We start from the raw sequence: 23,539 nt of genomic DNA, 5'->3' as shown, positions 1-23,539 counted from the left end.
AGGGTCCATAGTTCAGTCTGAACTCTGACCTTAAAGGAACACGCCAACTTATGGGGAATAATGAAGGACCCCCACCACCCCAACAACAACAGCCTGTTCAAGCTGCTGCAGTCAGGCAAGGCGCCTACGTACACACGCAACGAGAACAGAGAGACTACGGCTCAGCTTCTTCCCCAGGCCATCAGAACACTAAACACTGAACTCTCCACACACAAGTACACATGAGCACACACACACACACACACACACAACACTCATGCTGCAATCACTTTAAACAAAATGCAAAGGTCACTTTAAAGGAATGAGGAATATAAAAGTCACTTTTTAAGGAAAGAACCGATGTGGTTCTTGTATAGTATAGTTTGGATATAGTAAGTATAGCATAATGACAGAGTTAAAACTGTATATTGTATAGTAGTAGTGTACAGTACATAGGACCCAGTGCCTTTTCAGGAATTTAGCATGTACTATTTCATCATGCACATCTTATGTCTTCTTATTATTACCTGTTTTTTTATGTCTTATTTATTATTAGTATTATTGCACAATCGATGCGGGCATGACCACCACCCACATTCCACTGTATGCCCTCCTGGTGTGTACAGTAGGTGACTAATAAACCTCTTGGATCTTGAAACATTAGAATGTGAATGTATATCCGTGTGTAAAGGGTGTTCTCTTGTCCCCCCCCCCCCCCCCCCCCCCCCCCCCGCAGCAGCAAGGGCCCTGGGCTCCTGCAGAGGGTGTGTCGCGTGGCCCTGCCCCTGTGGCTCCTCTTCCTCACCCTCCTCCTCATCGCCTTCCTCCTGCCCTTCATGGACGAGGGCTCCACCTGCTCCCTGTCCAACAACTTCGCCCGCTCCTTCAACATCATGCTGCGCTACGACGGGCCGCCGCCCACATGAGGCGGGAAGCCGCACCGCGTCGGTCCCTGGTCCCGCCCCCTGGTCCCGCCCCCTGGTCCCGCCTGGCAGCAGCCGACATCATCCGCATCACAGCAGAGCGTCGTCTGCGTACAGCTGGACTACCAGTCGTCCTGGAGCTAATGACTCGTAGTGACGACTTCGACTACTCTTAACGTTAACCCACCTTTACACAGAACGCCGTGTAATGGGATCTGTGTGAAGATGATCACACACCGGGTAAAAGACGGGACAAAGGACGCCTGTGGATTATGAGTTATTTTATCCTGGGGCATGGGGACATAACACACACGTCAACAAATGGACTCCAAATCATCACCGGTACCAGTGGTATGACCTCTGACCTCTTCTAGTCGTCATCGGTTGTTCTATAAGGCCTTGTTCACACTTGCCTGATTTTTAAGGGTTTCGTTTTGGGGGGGAAACATTGTGAGCTAAGTGGTTTTGTTGAAACTTCAGAGTGACGAGAGTCGGCTAAACATTGACAAGACACTGACCGCTGGAATGTTCAGTGTTGCTATGGACTATGGCGACATCGCCAACAAGGCAGGGCGCGATTCGAGAGTAGCTACCGATATAGGAATCTCTCCTCACTGCTTACCGAGTCGGAAAAAACCTTGGTTGATTCAACAACAGTACAGCTAAACAAACCAAAAGCCCACTGGGTTACATTTATTCTCCTCAAGATGAACTCGAGATTTGTTTTGATGCAGTATATGTGGCCGAACAATCATGTAACATTGTATAACAGAGTGTAACATCATGTAACATGTGTAATGAGAAATGCTAACAAGCTAGCGGTAGCCTTCCATTTTAATGAGAAATGCTGGTGGCTAGCGGTAGCCTTCCATTTTAATGAGAAATGCTAACGAGCCGGTGGCTAGCGGTAGCCTCCCATTTGAATGAAAAATGCTAATGAGGCTAACAAGCCAGCTAGCTGTAGCCAACCATTTGAATGAGAAATGCTAACGAGGCTAACGAGCCAGCTAGCTTTAGCCTTCCATTTGAATGAGAAATGCTAACGAGGCTAACGAGCCAGCTAGCTGTAGCCTTCCATTTGAATGAGAAATGCTAACGAGGCTAACGAGCCAGCTAGCTGTAGCCTTCCATTTGAATGAGAAATGCTAACGAGCCGGTGACTAGCGGTAGCCTACCATTTGAATGAGAAATGCTAACGAGGCTAACGAGCCAGCTAGCTGTAGCCTACCATTTGAATGAGAAATGCTAATGAGGCTAACGAGCCAGCTAGCTGTAGCCTTCCATTTGAATGAGAAATGCTAACGAGGCTAACGAGCCGGTGGCTAGTGGTAGCCTTCCATTTGAATGAGAAATGCTAACGAGGCTAACGAGCCAGCTAGCTGTAGCCTACCATTTGAATGAGAAATGCTAACGAGGCTAACGAGCCAGCTAGCTGTAGCCTACCATTTGAATGAGAAATGCTAACGAGGCTAACGAGCCAGCTAGCTGTAGCCTTCCATTTGAATGAGAAATGCTAACGAGGCTAACGAGCCAGCTAGCTGTAGCCTCCCATTTGAATGAGAAATGCTAACGAGGCTAACGGGCCAGCTAGCTCAGACCGTTTAGGGCCAACTCCACACTTGGCCTAATGAAGCGGCTTGACGTGACGACGGACCCACCACCACGTCGACGTGACCCTATGACCACACGGCTGTTGTCATGACAACTGATGACCTACATACCGGACACACACACTGAGGACACCGAGAGGGGCCGCAGTGCGAACACGACCTCGCCAGAGGGTCACGGCTTCAAGGAAGGTGTGTGTCGTGTGTGTGTCTGGTGTGTGTGTGTGTGTGTGTGTCATCCATGGCTCCGTTCACACTGCAGGCCATAGTGCTCTAGCCTTAGGCTAGAGAGAGAGAGAGGGGAGAGCATTCCTCATAAAAATGGAAGGCTACCGCTAGCCACCGGCTCGTTAGCTTGTTAGCATTTCTCATAAAAAATGTCTCGTACTGTAATATAACCCCTTTTAACATTGCGTTCCCGCCGACCCCAGAATCTTTCACCATGTGATCCGGAAGCGCTCGCGTGTTTTATCACAAGTCCGTTCTTCTCAAGCCTGGAGCCACGTTTTTCCTCAAGGTGCTGTTTTGTGTTTTTGAAAACCACGGTAGTTATTTTTTTCTTTATTTTCTCTTCTTTCCTTGGGTGCTGCTGCTGAGAGAGACCTGGTCCACAGTGTTGCTCTCATGACGTAACTCCTGACTCTTTATTTAGACCAGAGTCACAGAGAGGACTCTCCAAACACACACTGACCTGCACACCCTCTCTCTCTCTCTCTCTCTCTCTCTCTCTCTCTCTCCTCTGTCTCTCTCTTTGTCTCTCTCTCTCTGTCTGTCTCTCTCTATCACTTTCTCTCTCTCTCTCTGTCTCGCTCCCTCTGTCTCTATCTGTCTCTCTCTCTCTGTCTCTCTCACTCTCTCTCTGTCTCTCGCTCTCTTTCTCTATTGCTCTCTCGCTCTCTGTCTCTCTCTCTCTCTGTCTCTCTCTCTCTCTGTCTCTCTCTGTCTCTCTCTCTGCCTGTCTCTCTCTCTCTGTCTCTCTCTGTCTCTCTCTCTTACTCTCACTCTCTCTCTGTCTCTCTATCACTCTCTCTCCCTCTCTCTCTATCACTCTCACTCTCTGTCTCTCTCTCTCCCTCTCTCTCTGTCTCTGTCTCTCTCTCTCTCTGTCTCTCTCTCTCTCTCTCTCTCTCTGTTTCTCTCTCTCTCTCTCTCTCTGTTTTAAGGGACTTCACACATCGCCATGGAAACCACATGGGGGGGGGGGGGGTATGTCAGATCTTTCTAGGTTACTGTATCTGTTCAAACGTGAACTATGATGAAGAAGAAGAGGCTCGTTATTCGAGGTGTTTCTTGTGGACTGTAGGGCTACTGTACCGAATAGTTAGAAGCTTCGAAGCTTCATTCATAATGTTGACATTAGAATTCTAAATCAACATTCAAATTTCATTCTTTCTTTTAAAACTTTTTTTTGTCTGTCTGTTCATTCTGTTTAAACCAATGGGGTTTTTCTTCACAGTTGCAGATAAAGATTAGGCTACACTAATATTATAGTATTATTCTATTATAGTATATGACTCGTCATAAAAATGTAAATAAAACATTTATCATATCATAAATGATGTAGCAGCCTATCTGCATCCGCTTGGCGCTCCATCAAGACGTCACCGTCACTTTCCGTGCCCTTATTGGATTATTTATGTTGACGAAACTGACGAGTTATATTCATTAAAGAAAGTTGATTTAATCAAATTAATTTAATCAGATGAATGTCTTTATTCAAATTTAATAATTTCTTTATGATTACGTCATAAAATATGACGACCGACATTCGAAGCTTCATTCGAAAACTTCAATAGAAGCTTCGAATGTAAAAAAAAAAATAATAATAATAATTACATTCGTTACAGCCCTAGTGTACTGAGTCCAGGAGTACTGAGTCCAGGAGTACTGTGTAGAGATGTACTGCGTCCAAGCCGGCGTCTATTCTTAACCCAAACGGTTCATGCGTTTTGCGAATCTGATTGGCCACTGACGTTTCTGGTCATGTGACATGTGCGCCAAATCGCGTGACGCGCCCATTTCCGCCTCGACCAGCAGAAAACCCTAACCCTAACCGTTCTATCGCCATGCTCTAAGACAAACTCTAACTTCGAAAGAGTGCCTAAGCTTAACCGGGGAAAGAACTTGCCGTCACACGATTGGTGCGACCAGAAACAGAGTGCAAAACGGGAACGTGGAAGCATGCACCGTTTGGGTTAAGAATACAGGCGTCCAGGTCAGGGGTGTAAAAAGTACCCAGAAATTATAAGTGAAAGTATGGGTACCGTCTCAAAATCGTACTCAAGTAAAAGTCAGAGTATCTGGCTAAAAACACACTTGAGTAAAAGTAAAAAAGTTTCTATTTTTAAATGTACTTAAGTACTAAAAAGTAAAAGTGAAAACCTTTTTTCTGACTGTCTATTCTTCTGATAGCAGGTGTTTAATCAAAGATCCCCGCTTTCTAGTCTTGGCACAAGGACCAATCAGCATGGGTATGGGCGGGTTCATTTTCCATCGATGGGGATTTGATTGGCTGTTTTTAAATAAAGCGCGGCCGCAGGATTAATAACGTTAACGTTAGTTCGGCCAGAGAAACAAATATACAAATTCAAACTGTTGGATCTGCGAGATTTGTACTTTGTAGGTCTGCATTTTAAATGTAATGAGTAAAAAAATATTATATTTTTTTCCTCTGAAATGTAATCGAGTGTCATCACAGCCTCAGAGCCCTAATAGAGCTCTAGTGTTTGTGTGCACACTTTGTGTACCGCAGTATTGAACCGTACGAATTTTCGCCCGACTTGAATCTTACTATTTTATACAACCGTCTATCTTAGTTACACCCATTATTATACTCCTCTGACGTATTTATTCAGTATCTATAGCTTTTTTTTTTTTTTTAAGTGCTTTTAAGTGGAGAATGAATGTACCATTCAAGTACCATTTTTAAGTGCTAGGTTTTTAGTCGTACTTATACTGTCGACGTCTGGCTGTAATAAAGCTACTAGCACTTGTCGCGCTGCTCCTCCCCTTGTTGTTATGCATGTGTTCCTATTAGGGATGTTCGATATTGGCTTTTTTACCGATATACCGATATTGTCCAACTCTTAATTTCCGATATCGATATATATATAGTATAGAAACTGAATAATTTCAGGTAATTAATATTACATATCTCTTGTCGTGGAATTAACACAACATTATGCATACTTTTGACAATAAATAAAATAAGAATTTGTTCTTACTTGCCTTGCTTTTTTTTATTTTTATTTTTTTAACCAATACCGATCATTTCCGATATTACATTTTAATGCCAATATCGGCCGCCGATAATATCGGACATCCCTAGTACCTATGCAAACGCCCGCCTGAGACGTGCCGCCTCGTACTGTATTATGCAACGTGTCTCTAGACTCCTCTGTTAAGGAGACGATGAGGAATATCATATACTGTAAGTAAGGCATCAAGAGATGGATGCTGAGCGTATGAATGGATATATATAACGATGGCTCGAATAGACTTGGCTTCGCTTGTTATGCAAATCATCTCTCGGTCGCCGGTCTGGGAACGAACGCGTGTCGTCACGGACGCACGGCCGAGCGCTTTATTTGTAAAAACGCGGTACAATGGTTTCTATTTTATTACTGTTCTGAAGCTGAATGGAGCTTTGAATGAGATAACTTGTATTTAACCGTTTCGTTTTTTTTTATTCTGCTGCCTGTTACTGGCAATAAAAACACAAAGTAAAAAAAAAACGGTGTCTGTGTCTGGGTTTGTGTGTCTCTCCTCCTGTCTGTGATTTCTTTGTTTGTCATGTATGTCATTTTGTTTACATTGTAAGTCCACAAAAACCACAATAACATAAGCTTTTGTGATGGATTAAAGTTAAAGGTGCACTATGTAGTTTAGTGAGAGTCAGAGAAGTGAATCATTTCGAAGGTACATTTTCACAACTGAATACACAAAGTGATGAGTAGCGTGTGAAGCTGTCTTGTTGTACAAAACTTGTAAGTCGCTTTGGATAAAAGCGTCGGCTAAATGACAAAATGTAAATGAAGCTAGGAAGTAGTGTGTGAAGCTAGGACGCATCCTGAAAAGTTTGGTTCCCAGTGGCTACAATGTTTTGTTTTCATTCATGATAATAACACCAGATTATTACAGAATTACAGTAAATTACTTTTGCAGGTTCCCCCAAAACTGCATAGTGCACCTTAAGAAAGGGATCAAGCTCAACATGAATGCACATGAATCGGGGTTCGCACAAGGTCCTTGAAGTGCTTAAAGTGCTTGATTTTTTGTCCAAAAAAAGTCACGGCCTGGAATTCCTTGAAAACAGCCCATTTATTTACAAGGTGGTTAAAAAGTCTTTGAAATTCAAATCAACCATTCGCATTGAAAGCATATGATAAATGATATGATATGATAAAACATTTCTGAATAAAGAAATAATTTTTTTTTAATTTAAAGTGTAACTAATTGTCGGAAATTGGTTTTAAGCCATAAATATTGGATTCGATTTTTTTTGCTAGCGCTTGTAGTAGTTCTTAGTTATATTTACTACTTTAATTTCATAATTGTCCTATATACTTTGATTATATTGCTACTTTGTATGCATCTAAATAATGCATATTATCGCACATTCCACATTTAAGATGAGTCATAATTAGGGATCCTCGATATTGGCTTTTTTACCGATACCGATATACCGATATTGTCCAACTCTTGAATGAATGAATGAATGAATGAATGAATGAATGAATGAATGAAAAGTTTATTTCTTGGACATGTTATTCTTCTTATTTCTTCAAACAACTCACAGTGTCTTGATCCGTAAGACCAAACAATCATAACAACAAATTAAAAAAATCCTTAAAGGAAAAAAACATTAAAAAAAGAACAAAGAAAAAACAGGAATTATAAACAAAAGAGCATTGTGTTTGGTTAGCAGACATGTCCAAAAAAAGGAGTAGAGGGAAGCTTAGCTTATTGATCCCTACCCCATTACATTTGTATTTGTTCTTCCATTAATATTACTAGAATTTACATAATTTAGTATATTACAATATAGTATATTATTTTTACTTATATTAAAAGTTTACAATAAAAAACATGATTCACTTGACTGCAGTGAATATAGTACATCACTACATACACAATATAACATAATTTTGTTTATCCTCACTACTCATTTCTGTATTTTTCTAATGTATATATTTTTTTGCTGCTTTTTAAATTGTGCCACATGTTTACTCAGTTTGATGTATTCGGGTAAATTATTCCACAACTTCACTCCACACACCGATATGCACATGCTCTTAATTTCCGATACCGATATCAACCGATACTGATATATGCAGGCCCCCCCAAAAACTGAATAATTTCTGGTAATTAACATTACATATCTCTTGTCATGTAATTAACACAACATTATGCATACTTTGACAATAAATAAAATAAGAATTTGTTCTTACTTGCTTGCCTGGGTAATTAAAGGTTAAATAAATGTAAAAGAAAAGATTATTTTTATTTTTATTTTTTTACAGATACCGATATTTTCCGATATCACATTTTGATGCCAATATCGGACATCCCTAGTCATAATTACAACAACGATTTCAGATGGCACCAGCAGGTGGCACGCTGACTGGTCTGGGTCGGCTGCAGTAGACGTCTGTGGGTCATGACCCTCTGAGCTGCGTGGCGGCCAGCGGGGGGGTGACACTCTGACGTCCGGATCAGACAGAGTGCTTTTCAGCAGCTGGGGCGGCTTTTGCGTCATTAATATTTTGCAGTTGCATAATGTGGATAATGTCGTGCGAGGTGATGATGATGGTGTGATGATGATGATGGTGTGATGATGATGATGATGTCGTGCGAGGTGACGATGTAGGGAGATGCAGAGAAAGGCATCACTAGAAGCACCTACATGATCTACAATACATCCAACAAAAGGTTTAATTTCTTTTCAAATCTTTATATTAACTCAAAAGGCAACTGAGGTTTCCCTCGTTTACAGTCAAGTTGAGTGTTGTACATACAGAAATAAGCAAGAAAGCATATAAAATCACACAGTGTATAAAATCATCACATTAAAGACAACAAGACGAGGCAAGAAGTAAGGATAACTCATTAATTAAAACACGTACAACTTGATTGATAAAGGTTGGAGATCAATGTTTTAAACTCTGCAACAGACGGGAGAATCTCAAGCTGTAAGGACCGTTGGAGGTCATTCCATGAGCTAGAGGGGCATCATAGCTAAATGCAGATGTACCCTGTTCAGAGCATACTGGACCTTATGGACCGAATCGTGCACGGGGTAGTGCCAGTGTACTTCAACGACTACTTCAACTGTATCAGGGACGCGTCTATTTTTTTACCAACTGATTTCCAGTTCTGCGTTCTGCGATCTGATTGGCCACTGACGTTTCTGGTGCGATCTGATTGGCCACTGACGTTTCTGGTTTCTGACAATCGCGTGACGCCTGTGTCTTTGCCCATTTCCGCCTCGAACGGCATGCAAACTACCTAACGCCTAGTTTATCACTGGTTAAGCTTAGGCGACTCTTTCGAAGTTGGTTAAGGTTAGAGTTTGGAATCAGGGCTGGTGTTCTATCTAGGGATGCACGATAATTATCGGGCCGATATCAGCAATTATGACGTCATCCCGATAAACTCGATAACGTTATTGATAGCTCCGATAACATATAATACATTTTTTGGTTAAAAGAAATCCGGTGTGGGTGGATTTGGATGAAGGGCGCTTGTTTTTATTATAGCCTCCTCCCGTTTTGCCAGTACTGTGGTAAAACTGATAGCGTGTGGTTTAGGAACAGGGAGTTTTTCACAAATCCAGCGCTCCCTTTCTTGGCTGTGACGTAGTCACGTTACATTCGGAGACAGACAGTCGATCTGCCAATTACGTCCCACGGCTTGCACCCACCTCTTCTTCTTACCACCAATCAGAAGCTCTCGTTCGTTTATTTACCTCCGGATTGTCAGCCATTACTCTACTCGGAGCTAACGTTATCTCCCCGCCAGCCACATTGACAAGTACCAGCGCTTATACATTACTGGCAAATGTCTTGTTGCACTTGTGGCAACGAGCGTTGTCAGCATCGACTTTAGTAAAATAGACCCAGACTTTTGAACATTTCGTTCTGTCCGCCATTATGAGAGCAGAGCTGTCTGTACTCGGTGTGTGTGTGTGAGTGAGTGTGTGTGTGTGTGTGTGTGGGAGGGGAAGAGAGGAGAGAGCAGGCAGCCCGCTCCCCGCGCAGACAGAGGCAGGAGAGATATAGACAACGGCCAACAAGATTAGTTTGCGACGTTTAAATTCCTCAAAAAAAAACTCCATAATTTCTCGAGTTCCGATAGCAGTACCGATGACGTCGGAGCTTATAAATACTCAAAAGAAGAAAAAAAATTGATAAATATATATATATATATATATATATATATATATATATATATATATATATATATACAGTTAAAAAAAATATTATAATACAATAAATATCGGTTATCGGTATCGGCTTGAGGAGCATAAAGTTATCGGTATCGGTGTCAAAAAATCAATATCGTGCATCCCTAGTTCTATCGCCCTGCTCTAAGACAAACTCTAACCAACTTCGAAAGAGTGCCTAAGCTTAACCGGTGAAAGAAACAGGCGTCACACGATTGGCTGCACATGTCACACGACCAGAAACGTCAGTGGCCAATCAGATCGCAGAACGCGCACGCAGAACTGGAAATCCGTTGGTAAAAGTATTGACGCATCAGGGACACCCATCCATGCATATCCAACTAGGCGTAGCTCAACTGACTTCGTGCCAGTCAGATTCAGGAGTCGTATGGGGAAGGAATAATTTTTATATTCTGCAGCTGTCTTTTAATTGGAACAGTTTGCCCAGTGACCTGCAGATTGTAATCAGTGCTGTTATAGATTCAAGTCCAGCCTAAAGACATGGCTCAAAAGGGACTATATAATTAACCCACATACTCAGCTAAAAGGCACCCTTACATGTTTTTATGCATCTATGTTATGTATATGTGATGTGTTGTGATTAGGGATGCTCGATATTGGCTTTTTTACCGATACCGATATTGTCCAACTCTTAATTTCCGATACCGATATCAACCGATACCGATATATGCAGGGCCCCCCCCCCCCCCAAAAAAATTGAATAATTTCAGGTAATTAACATTACATATCTCTTGTTGTGGAATTAACACAACATTATGCATACTTTTGACAATAAATCAAATCAGAATTTGTTCTTACTTGCTTGCCTGGGTAAATAAAGGTTATAGAAATGTACAAAAATAATAATAATAATAATAATAATTTTTTTTAAACTGATACCGATATTTTCCAATATCACATTTTAATGCCTATCGGCCGATAATATCGGACATCCCTAGTTGTGATGTCATGTCTGTATGATGCATGTCTCAGAATTTTGTTCCCCTCCCCCCTACAAGGACCACAATGGAAATAAGATCTGAGCTTTTTTGTGTCCATCCTTGGCAGTTTTTCCTGACTATGCTTCTGCCACATGTTATTTTATATATCGTCAAATAAAGTCATTCATTCATTCAAGGACCAGCCAGTCAGTAGAACGAGCTCCATAGGTTCCAACATTCCTACGTTTGAGTGTATGAGTGAGTGACCACAATGTTCCACGTCGTAAAGCCACAGTCCTGCCGTGGGAAACATTTAATAAATTTTTTTTTTAAAGAATCAAGCAGGGATGTGACTGTAAGATGACAGCGCTTACACTTAAACTGGCTCAGAACATTTATCAAAGGGAGAAAGTATTACGTCAGGCTTAGAGATCAGGTGTCTGAGAAACATGACACCTACTTCGGAGTTCCACAGGGGAGCTGCCTCGGTCCACTATTATTCTCACTATACATGCTGCCAATTGGGGACATCATTAGAGAACATAATGTATGTTTCCATAGCTACGCAGATGACATAATAATAATAATAATAATAATAATAATAATAATAATAATAATAATAATAATAATAATAATAATAATAATAATAATAATAATAATAATAATAATAATAATAATAATAATAATAATAATAATAATAATAATAATAATAATAATAATAATATAATAATAATAATAATAATAATAATAATAATAATAATAATAATAATAATAATAATAATAATAATAATAATAATAATAATAATAATAATAATAATAATAATAATAATAATAACAACACTCTTGAATTGGTGTCAGTGGACCTGACTGTGTCATGTGTTTCTTCATCATTATTGTAATGAACATCGTGCATGTAGGACCTCGTAGCCATGGCGATCACAGACAGATGGATGCTGTGGTTGGGAGGGGGGGGGGGGGGGATTATGTTTGTGGGAATTTACTTTGATCCTTCAGCTTTTTAGTTTGGTCTACTGCTTCTAATCCACATTGGGGTTTGCTATTTGTGTTTTAGGATTAGGGTTTTAAATGTCACTGGTTGAAGATATAATTATTTATTTATTTCCTCACATTCACACACACTGACGGTAGAGGCAACCATGCAATGTGCCAACCTGCTCATCTTGAGCAATTATGGGTTAAGGGTTTTGAACCCATCATCTACACTCACTGCACACACTCACTTTAAACAAACACTCACCTAGCACTCACTTTACTCACTTTAGACACTTTAACACACTTTATATTTATCTATTATTAAAAAGATTTGCACTACATCCATACCTCATCTGCACCTTACCCTAAGTTTTGTACCACATCTCATTTCTGCATTGTACCTCACTGTTACTCATTTTACTCTGTGTTGTATATTGTATATAATTATGTATATTGACTTTACTTACTTTTACTTACTTCTTAATAAAAAAATAATTGACTTACTTTATTTTTTACTGTATGTAGCACACTCTCGGGGGCTCTTTCAGAAATAAGCATTTCATATAAAGTATTCTGTATTTTGTTGTGACATATAATAAACAAAGAAAGGCAAAGAAAGAACGGTTCATGGAAAGGAACGGAGTCAAAAGATCTGTCTCTCTTCAAAGAGCTGTGACCCCCCATCACTGCACTGAAGAACCACACGTCAGGGACATCGCCTCTGAGCCGCGTGTCTCAACAGATGGACGCTCCCCGAAGCACAAGAAGCCACGGCCCAAGGCCGCCAGCCCGCCACGTCACCTGGCTGCCGGCATGAATCCTGGGTGTTAGTCTAGTAATAATAACACTCCTATCCGAGCTCCGGGAGGGTCAGGACTCTGTGAAGCGCTCTGAGTCAGAGCAACAGTCAGTCAGAGAAGAGCGCTATATAAATCCAATCCATTATTATTATTATCAAGGAGAAGCCGCCTATTCTCAGTCTTTGCCCAGAACTGCCCCACCCCAGTTAGGACAGCCGAAACCCGTCCAATCTTTCGTCGTCAACTAAAGACTTCTTCAATTATCATCTGAAATGGGGAAAAAAATTCAATAAAAAAATATATAAAAAATTAGGGCTGTCCGATATTATCGCCTGATATTGGCATAAAAATGTGATATCGGAAAATATCGGTATCGGTTTTAAATAAAAAAAATTTAATAATAAATTACATTTATTTAACCTTTATTTACCCAGGCAACCCAAACAAATTATTATTTTATTTATTGTCAAAGCATGCATAATGTTGTGTTAATTACACGACAAGAGATATGTAATGTTAATTACCTGAAATTATTCCGTTTTTTGGGGGGGAGGAACCCTGCATATATCGGTATCGGTTGATATCGGTATTGGAAATTAAGAGTTGGACAATATCGGTATATCGGTATCGGTAAAAAGGCCAATATCGAGCATCTCTAATCAAATCTAACCCTAACTAACCTTACTGTCATGCACTTGTCCTAATAAACTATAACCTACACTGTAGCACTCAACACTTTGATGAACATTGTTGCTCAGCTGGTAGAGTTGTGCCCTTCCTGATGACTTGTCGCACAGAACTTGTAAGTCGCTTTGGATAAAAGCGTTCAGCTAAATTACTAAATGTAAATGTAAAAATGTAAATAAACAAACAATACAGGAATATTATTATTATGTGTAATATATTTGTATGAGTCAAAGGTACTTGTTTATTAAGCTAATGTTGTCATTTTCATATTATCAGTAAAGTAACAATTTCTCACTTGAGGTGTACTTTGACCAACTGTCAGCTTCTCACAGAATGTTTTATAATCTTTCCTCCAGCAAGGCAGCAGGTAACCGTGGTAACCGCTCCACAACATGATGCCATGCAGGTCAAACATACAACCAAGTGACCGGATCTGCTTTTGTTTTTCCTCTGTCATACATTCTTAGAGACATCCTTATTAAAGTCACATTTCCGTATTTGAAGCGAGACCGGGCTGAGGTGTCTGTCTGACTGACCGGCCGGGCTGACCGCTTCAGCATGTGACGTCATCGAAAACACCAGCTCCGATTGGTCTACTTTTCAGCACGTGACATCAGGGAAATCAACAGTTCCGATTGGTCTACTTATTTCTGTGGGGACAGACATAGAGACAGACAGACAGACAGACAGACAGACAGACAGACAGACAGACAGACATAAAGACAGACAGACAGACAGACATAAAGACAGACAGACAGACAGACAGACAGACAGACAGACAGACAGACAGACAGACAGACAGACAGACAGACAGCCAGACAGCCAGACAGACAGACAGACAGACAGACAGACAGACAGACAGACAGACAGACAGACAGACAGACAGACAGACAGACAGAGAGACAGACAGACAGACAGACAGACATAGAGACAGACATAGAGACAGACAGACAGACAGACAGACAGACAGACAGACAGACAGACAGACAGACAGACAGACAGACAGACAGACAGACAGACAGAGAGACAGACAGACAGACATAGAAACAGACAAACAGACAGACAGACAGACAGACAGACAGACAGACAGACAGACAGACAGACATAAAGACAGACAGACAGACATACAGACAGACAGACAGACAGACAGACAGACAGACAGACAGACAGACAGACAGACAGACATAGAGACAGACAAACAGACAGACAGACAGACAGACAGACAGACAGACAGACAGACAGACAGACAGACAGACAGACAGACAGACAGACAGACAGACAGACAGAAAGACAGACAGACAGACAGACATACAGACAGACAGACAGACAGACAGACAGACAGACAGACAGACAGACAGACAGACAGACAGACAGACAGACAGACAGACAGACAGACAGACAGACAGACAGACCTTCTGGCCCATGCTGTAAATATTTACAAATCCTGTGATTGCAGAGTGGCGTCCATATTTGTTGCCCCAGTCCTGGCTTTGTTTACCTGTTTATCTTGTTTACTTTGGCTCTGAGTCAGACATAAGATGACAACGCCCAGCGTGGACTCACTACCTTATTGTGCAACTCCCCATTCTGACAGTTCCCTCAGTATATAGAGGCTCAGCGCCAGCAGAGTAGAGGTGAATATATAATGAGAAGAGGCGTGTCTCCAGTGAGAAGGGGCGTGTCTCCAGTGAGAATGGGCGTGTCTCCAGTAAGAAGAGGCGTGTATCCAGTGAGAAGGGGCGTGTCTCCAGCAGATAGAGGTGAATATATAATAAGAAGAGGCGTGTCTCCAGTGAGAAGGGGCGTGTCTCCAGTGAGAAGGGGCGTGTATCCAGTAAGAAGGGGCGTGTCTCCAGTGAGAAGGGGTGAATATAAGTGAGAAGGGGCATGTCTCCAGTAAGAAGGGGCATGTCTCCAGTAAGAAGGGGTGTGTATCCAGTAAGAAGGGGCGTGTCTCCAGTGAGAAGGGGTGAATATAAGTGAGAAGGGGCATGTCTCCAGTGAGAAGAGGCGTGTCTTCAGTAAGTAGAGGTGAATATAAGTGAGAAGGGGCATGTCTCCAGTGAGAAGAGGCGTGTCTCCAGTAAGAAGAGGCGTGTCTCCAGTGAGAAGAGGCGTGTCTCCAGTGAGAAGGGGCGTGTCTCCAGTAAGTAGAGGTGAATATAAGTGAGAAGGGGCGTGTCTCCAGTAAGAAGAGGCGTGTCTACATTAAGTATAGGTGAATATAAGTGAGAAGGGGCGTGTCTCCGGTGAGAAGGGGCGTGTCTCCAGTAAGTAGAGGTGAATATAAGTGAGAAGGGGTGTGTCTCCAGTGAGAAGGGGCGTGTCTCCAGTGAGAAGAGGCGTGTCTCCAGTAAGTAGAGGTGAATATAAGTGAGAAGGGGTGTGTCTTCAGTAAGTAGAGGTGAATATAAGTGAGAAGGGGTGTGTCTTCAGTAAGTAGAGGTGAATATAAGTGAGAAGGGGCGTGTCTCCAGTAAGAAGAGGTGAATATATGTGAGAAGAGGCGTGTCTCCAGTAAGTAGAGGTGAATATAAGTGAGAAGGGGCGTGTCTCCAGTATTAACTCATTGAGCGCCAAAAATGAGATATCTTATTTTTCCCTGTTGGAGTATAAATAATGCCTGTCAAATGAGCCATACTATTGTCTCCATAGCTATAATATAGAATATACGATGGGTCTGCAAACATCGTGAAAATGGTAAAAAAAAAACACACCTCCATGTTTACGTCCATCTTCTTTATTATAATAATAATAATAATAATAATAATAATAAATAATAATAATAATAATAATAATAATTCATTACATTTATATATATGCTTTTCTCAGACTCAAAGCACTTTACAACGTAGGGTTAGGGAAATTGCCTCCTTCACCACCACTGGTAGCACCCAACCTTGGGCTATGCAGGCTCAATGGCTACCATACACTGGCACCAGGCACACATCACACTACACACTGACTACCATACACTGGCACCAGGCACACATCACACTACACACTGACTACCATACACTGGCACCAGGCACACATCACACTACACACTGACTACCATACACTGGCACCAGGCACACATCACACTACACAATGACTACCATACACTGGCACCAGGCACACATCACACTACACAATGACTACCATACACTGGCACCCGGCACACATCACACTACACAATGACTACCATACACACATCACACTACACAATGCCTACCATACACTGGCACCAGACACACATCACACTACACACTGACTACAATACACTGGCACCAGGCACACATCACACTACACAATGACTACCATACACTGGCACCAGGCACACATCACACTACACACTGACTACCATACACTGGCACCAGGCACACATCACACTACACAATGGCTGCCATTACACTGGCACCAGGCACACACCACACTACACAATGACTACCATACACTGGCACCAGGCACACATCACACTACACAATGGCTGCCATTACACTGGCACCAGGCACACACCACACTACACAATGACTACCATACACTGGCACCAGGCACACATCACACTACACACTGACTACCATACACTGGCACCAGGCACACATCACACTACACACTGACTACCATACACTGGCACCAGGCACACATCACACTACACACTGACTACCATACACTGGCACCAGGCACACATCACACGACTACACAATGGCTGCCATTACACTGGCACCAGGCACACATCACACTACACACTGACTACCATACACTGGCACCAGGCACACATCACACTACACACTGACTACCATACACTGGCACCAGACACACATCACACTACACAATGACTACCATACACTGGCACCAGGCACACATCACACTACACACTGACTACCATACACTGGCACCAGGCACACATCACACGACTACACAATGGCTCAGGAGACAGTAGATCAGAATTGAGCGTCGAGGCTTGCAGTGTGAACGCAGCCGAATTCTTCTACCCGTCGTGTTGTTTTTGCCACCGGGCGCCGCTGATGTCACTGCTGATGTCACCGCTGAGTGACACCACGGGAAACGACATGTTTGGTTTCGGTCTCAGACAACAACGCTTGTATTCCAGCCCTTTGACAAAGTCCTCCTTTTATACACGGCTCCCCGTTCCGATGTTTACAGTCTGAATATCATGGGGCTATCAATCGACATTCCTCTTATTAAAGTCTGACAGCTGACTTATGGTATTTTCGGGGGACATTCGTTATTGCTAATATAGCGAGTGCGCGGTCACATGCGTCGAGTTTTGAGAACAGCTGCTCGTACAGCAGCGAGTGCCAAAGCAACACAACCCGTCATGGAATCCGACGTTGATTTATCGTGCACACACTTTTTATTGAGATATTTAAGAGAGAAGAAATATGATGATAAATGTGGGAGAATGTGTGTGTGGCTAATCGCTGAGTACACTGGACGCAGTATCTCCACGGGCAAATGCCTGTGGTGGGTGACGAGCAACGCGTGTTTGTTGATATAGAAGCTGTTGTTGTCTGGTTATGATTGGTGCCGTGATATCCCAGATGGCCTGGAGATAAAAATGTTTTAAAATAATTATAAATAAATAACATTTATTGTTATGGTGGTTGTCCTTTCTGTCAGAAGGTGTAGTGAAGGTGTACAGAATTACACTTCCTAACACAATGTGAACATTACAGAAATATTAGGGAGGAATTCTTTCCAAAAATTGAAATAATTTCCCCAGAATTCCAAAGTATGACAGAAGTGCAGAAATTGCCATTCCTCCTGGGGGAACAGAACGAATGTGCAGTTTTAGCTGCAAAATATGTCAATTCATGTCACAAGAAAAGGGACAACCAGTAGGACACGTATACTGTATATACATGTACCATGTTTTACTCACCGCACCATCTCCTGTATTTCTTTGATCTTATATTGTTATGTTGTTTGTTGTTTATGTCATAATTGTGCTTTGGCAACATTTGTGAAATGTCATGCCAATAAAGCTTTTTGAATTGAATTGAATTGAATTGAGAGGCTCTGAAGCTGTCAGCCGTGTACTGCTCTGCCATAATCTTCAGCCAGATACAAATAGCAAATGCCTGGCAATACATATAATCTTTATAAAACATTGTATCTGGCTGAAGATTATGGCAGAGCAGCTTCACGGCCTCCTCTAAACCTTCTGACAGAAAGAACAACCGGCTGAGAGGAGAGATGGTCACCAGTGGGCAACATGTGTGCATTTTTCTCTGAAGATCATCACCGCAGGGCTTCACCCTCTCTCTCTCTCTCTTTCTCTCTCTCTCTCTCTCTCTCTCTCTTTCTCTCTCTCTCTCTCTCTTTCTCTCTAGATCGCTCTCTCTCTCTCTCTTTCTCTCTCTCTCTCTCTCTCTTTCTCTCTAGCTCTCTCTCTCTGTCTCTCTCTCTAGCTCTCTCTCTAGCTCTCTCTCTCTCTGTCTCTCTCTCTAGCTCTCTCTCTAGCTCTCTCTCTCTCTCTCTCTAGCTCTCTCTGGCTCCATATCTCTCTCTCTAGCTCTCTCTCTCTCTAGCTCTCTCTCTCTGGCTCCATATCTCTCTATCTCTCTCTAGCTCTCTCCCTCTCTCTCTCCCTCTCTCTCGCTCTCCCTCTAGCTCTCTCTACATATCTCTCTCTATATAGCTCTCTCTCTCTGGCTCCCTATCTCTCTCTCTAGCTCTCTCTCTACATATCTCTCTATTTCTCTCCCCCCTCTCTCTCTCTCTCTCTCTCTCTCTCTCTCTCTCTCTCTCTCTCTCTCTCTCTCTCTCTCTCTCTCTCAATCTCTCTCTCTCTCCCTCTCTCTCTCTCTACATATCTCTCTATCTCGCTCTCTCCCTCTCTCTCTCTCTCTATAGCTCTCCCTCTAGGTCTCTCTACATATCTCTCTCTCTCCCTCTCCCTCTCCCTCTCTCTCTCTCTGGCTCCCTATCTCTCTCTCTAGCTCTCTCTCTACATATCTCTCTATCTCTCTCTCTCTCGCTCTCTCTCTCTCTCTCTCTCTCTCTACATATCTCTCTATCTCGCTCTCTCCCTCTATCTCTCTCTGTTTTGTAGAGATGCAGGAAATCCGAATTGGTGTAATAGTTTGTTTAGGGAACAAGAGGGGTTAATTGAACACACACACACACACACACGCACACACACATATTTTCAACAACTCCACCCCAAATTGAGAAAGAGACAGAGAAAGAGAGAGACAGTCTGTCTGTCTGTCTGTCTGTCTGTCTGTCTGTCTGTCTGTCTGTCTGTCTGTCTGTCTGTCTGTCTGTCTGTCTGTCTGTCTGTCTGTCTCTCTCTCTCTCTTTCTCTCTCTATCTCTCTCTCTCTCTCTCTCTCTTTCTCTCTCTCTCTCTCTCTCTCTCTCTCTCTCTCTCTCTCTCTCTCTCTCTCTCTCTCTCTCTCTCTCTCTCTCTCTCTCTCTCTCTCTCTCTCTCTCTCTCTCTCTCTCTCTCTCTCTCTCTCTCTCTCTCTCTCTCTCAGTCCACCAGGCAGGGAGCCAGGCAGCGTTTGACTCGGTATTCAACCCTCTTTGCTTTGTTCCAGATTGAAGATAATGAGATGCGACCTGGTCATTAGTTGAGTGGCGAAGCTTATCTTTGTGTATGGGTACTGTACTGTAGTAGTTACCATGGAAACAAGCAGAGATTACCATGTAAAACACATCCTCTCAGAGGCTAAGTTAAAACATGTGCCTTTATTGGTTGTAAATTATATAATTAAATAATCTATCTATAGATCATAGTAGAACCTCACTCCCCAGGTCTATAGATCACAGTGGAACCTCACTCTCCAGGTCTATAGATCACAGTGGAACCTCACTCCCCAGGTCTATAGATCACAGTGGAACCTCACTCTCCAGGTCTATAGATCACAGTGGAACCTCACTCCCCAGGTCTATAGATCACAGTGGAACCTCACTCCCCAGGTCTATAGATCACAGTGGAACCTCACTCTCCAGGTCTATAGATCACAGTGGAACCTCACTCCTCAGGTCTATAGATCACAGTGGAACCTCACTCTCCAGGTCTATAGATCACAGTGGAACCTCACTCTCCAGGTCTATAGAACACAGTGGAACCTCACTCCCCAGGTCTATAGATCACAGTGGAACCTCACTCCCCAGGTCTATAGAACACAGTGGAACCTCACTCTGCAGGTCTATAGATCACACAGTGGAACCTCACTCTCCAGGTCTATAGAACACAGTGGAACCTCACTCTGCAGGTCTATAGATCACACAGTGGAACCTCACTCTCCAGGTCTATAGAACACAGTGGAACCTCACTCCCCAGGTCTATAGATCACAGTATTCCTGACGCAGCAGAAACCAGACACCACGGTATTCTGGACGTAATGACTTCACTACAGGAAGGACAGAGGCTCACTGTACCACCAGACTAACGATCCAGCACTCGCTTTCACTTCCAAGCCCTCTTTAGATTACATTACATTAGATTCAAATGTATTGTCATCATACAGCAGTACAGTACAGTACAGTACAACGAAAAGAGGTTTGGCATCCAACCTGAGTGCAAATGTAGCAGTAAAGTGTAATAGTGATATACAATGTACAGGTGATTAAACTGGGTATAAAATATTTAAATTAGTACTACTGAGTAATAGTGCTAATCAGTCTAAGGGCGCTTTCACATAATAGTTTTGGTGGACTCGGTGCGGTTTGGGGGGTGAAGTTGCAACGTTGTTGCATTCTTCATTCGTCTGCATTCACATTGCAATTTGTCAAGTGCACTAAACTTTCTGAACAATGTCACGCGGTCGAAAATGGCGCTCGTCTATTGGACACATAGAGAGTGGAAATGTGTGTGTGACTGCGAGCATGTGTGCGCGTCCCGCGTCCCGCATATTGAGAGGATGTCCCTCTTTTCGAAGCAAAAAAAAAACATGGGTCTAAAAGCCCCTCCTAAACGTAGCAACCCGCCTCTTGTCCACACACATTGCTCTGCTCGTGACGCTACCTCATATCGCAGATCTGATTGGTTAGGTAGTAATTTAGCGCTCTGCTCGTGAGAGGTGACTCACTTCCTATATTTGGTCCGCGTTTGGTCCGATGAAGCAAACCGAGACCTACGTTTTCAGGCGGACCAGAGTTTGCGTGTTTGGTCCGCACCAGAGTTCGACTGAGCATTCACAACACCACCCAAATAAAGGCGAACTATCCGAGAAAACGAACTCTGGTCCGATAGTCCGGACCAAACAGCTCTGGCACCCTAACTTACACCGGAATAAACTCACAGCTAATAACGTCTTTCCCCTAGCAACAGGGCCATCCCCGTAGCCCCGCCCCTTTTCTCGTTACTAAGTGACACGATACCATGGCAACGGCGCTCTGGTCACCTTTGACACACTAACGTCCCTTTTCTATCTCCTCTATCTTCTCTGTTGATAGTAACTCCCATCCCTAGCCAGCCCACTATCTTTGTTGATACGGCCTTGGTGCTGCTGCCCCATCTCCAGCACTCTGCCTGCTCTGCTTATGGAGAGTTCTAACATTATGTTTTCCCTGACTGTTTCCCAGCATAATGCCTGAGTGTCAGAGTAAATGCTGTCATCTACAGATCTTTACATTATGTACACATTGAAAAACAGGGCCATTCTATCAGTATGTACAGAGTTGTAGTATTAATATGTACAGTGATACAGGTATAAAGACACTATGGTAGTAAGTCATACTGGCCAGCAGTGTAACTAGTAAGAGTAGGTAAGGGATATGTACAGATATAGTATCTACAGATGTACAGATGTACAGATAACTTGCAGTGATGTCACAGGTTAACAGGGAGCAGTGCTCCCCAAGTTAACCATTTCCTTTCCTACTATTAAAGACTACCTTTTTACTGTGTGTTCTTTTCCCCTAGCATACCATGTTAACCTCTGGAATATGAACTATGGACTATGGAAATATAAACTGTGGATTATCAAGTTTATGCCGAACGCGACATGAACAGTATGAAATCTCGCTCATTTGCTGAGAATGTTGAGTATTTCCTGTGTGTCTCTTTACAACTGTGCCTAGGACATTGGACATGATTGAGTAAATGGTACGTGATTGGGCGCAGCTGTAGGCATTTAGGCTGGTAAAGATATGCCTCCTAAAGTGTGTAAACGGAAGTACAGGAAGTACCGGCTACAGGCTTTCCGGTTTCGACGACACAATTATAGAAACGTGTGAAGTGCACAATATTTCCTCGTTTAAGCCACTGCTTAACGGCTTTGCCTGAAGAATTTACTACATGACCGGGACGTTCTAGCTTGTTTGCCGACAGGATTCGGGAAAAGTTTAGTCCGTTCGGAGGCAGCTTCCAGGGGAAGTACATACACCGGTGTTACGACCCTGGCTCAAAGGCACGCAACCTATGTGCAAAACTGACACCAAAACCTGTGTTTAACCCAAAAAGACTACTCTTAACCATGAAATACCGATACAACCTAAAGAACAAAGGATAGAAGAACATGACAACTCTCCCTCCAGCCACAGACAGCCTGCATGTGTGACTGCAGGGCTGGTTTTAACCTAACAGCAGGTAACCAATCAGCAGCAATTAGCTAATTAGCAGCCCTCACCTGTATGCCCAGTGACACAGGAGGGATCAGGCTCATGGTACATAACAACCGGAAATTCTACCCCAAACACACTTTCGGCAGTAGTTCTTTACCAGGCTTTATCTCACAGAGATAAAACTGGGAACGAGGTTAGTAGGCCATTTAACCCCATTGGGAGGACATGGTGATTGGCTGACTGACTATCTCCAGGCGTCTCCCCCGGTGAGGAAATGGAGACACACCTGGGCTTTTATAATGGCAGCCCCCAGCTATAAGATGGCAGACGACTCCAGGGCGGAGGTCTCTGACTCGCTTCAGTTGCATCCTCCAACTTCGTCCTCCATCTACCAATCTTCTCCTCTACTGCTGGTGCAGAGGTCTAGAATAGAATAGAATAGAATAGAATAGAATAGAATAGAATAGAATAGAATAGAATAGAATAGAATAGAAGTACTTTATTGATCCCGAGGAAAGTTCAGCAATTACTCATCTGGGTGCTCCTCAACCACCTGTTAAGTGCCTCTTGTTGCCATGTGTCTGGTTGGATGTTAAAACCTCTTAAGCATCGGACGGCCCAACGGCGGGCCGCCACGCACTCGC

The 23,539-nt window shown here is 42.8% G+C and overlaps 1 protein-coding gene across 1 annotated transcript in view; it reads right to left on the bottom strand.

Annotated features, from left to right (window-relative positions):
* Positions 1-1,179: 1,179 nt before the first annotated feature.
* The window catches only part of syne3 (spectrin repeat containing, nuclear envelope family member 3), a gene marked incomplete at its 3' end in the record, with an annotated part of 78,134 nt that continues 55,774 nt past the window's right edge, over positions 1,180-23,539 (bottom strand). The window contains exon 8 of the mRNA XM_084310353.1: positions 1,180-1,189. Within this exon, the coding sequence (XP_084166479.1) occupies positions 1,180-1,189 (10 nt within the window). The remainder of the gene's footprint in view (positions 1,190-23,539) is intronic.

This window comes from Notolepis coatsorum (genome assembly GCF_963971535.1).
Source record: "Notolepis coatsorum genome assembly, chromosome: 3".
In the NCBI taxonomy this organism is placed as follows: Eukaryota; Metazoa; Chordata; class Actinopteri; order Aulopiformes; family Paralepididae; genus Notolepis; species Notolepis coatsorum.
The sequence above is the reverse complement of the archived record's forward strand: the minus strand, read 5'-3'. Positions and strand labels throughout refer to the sequence as shown.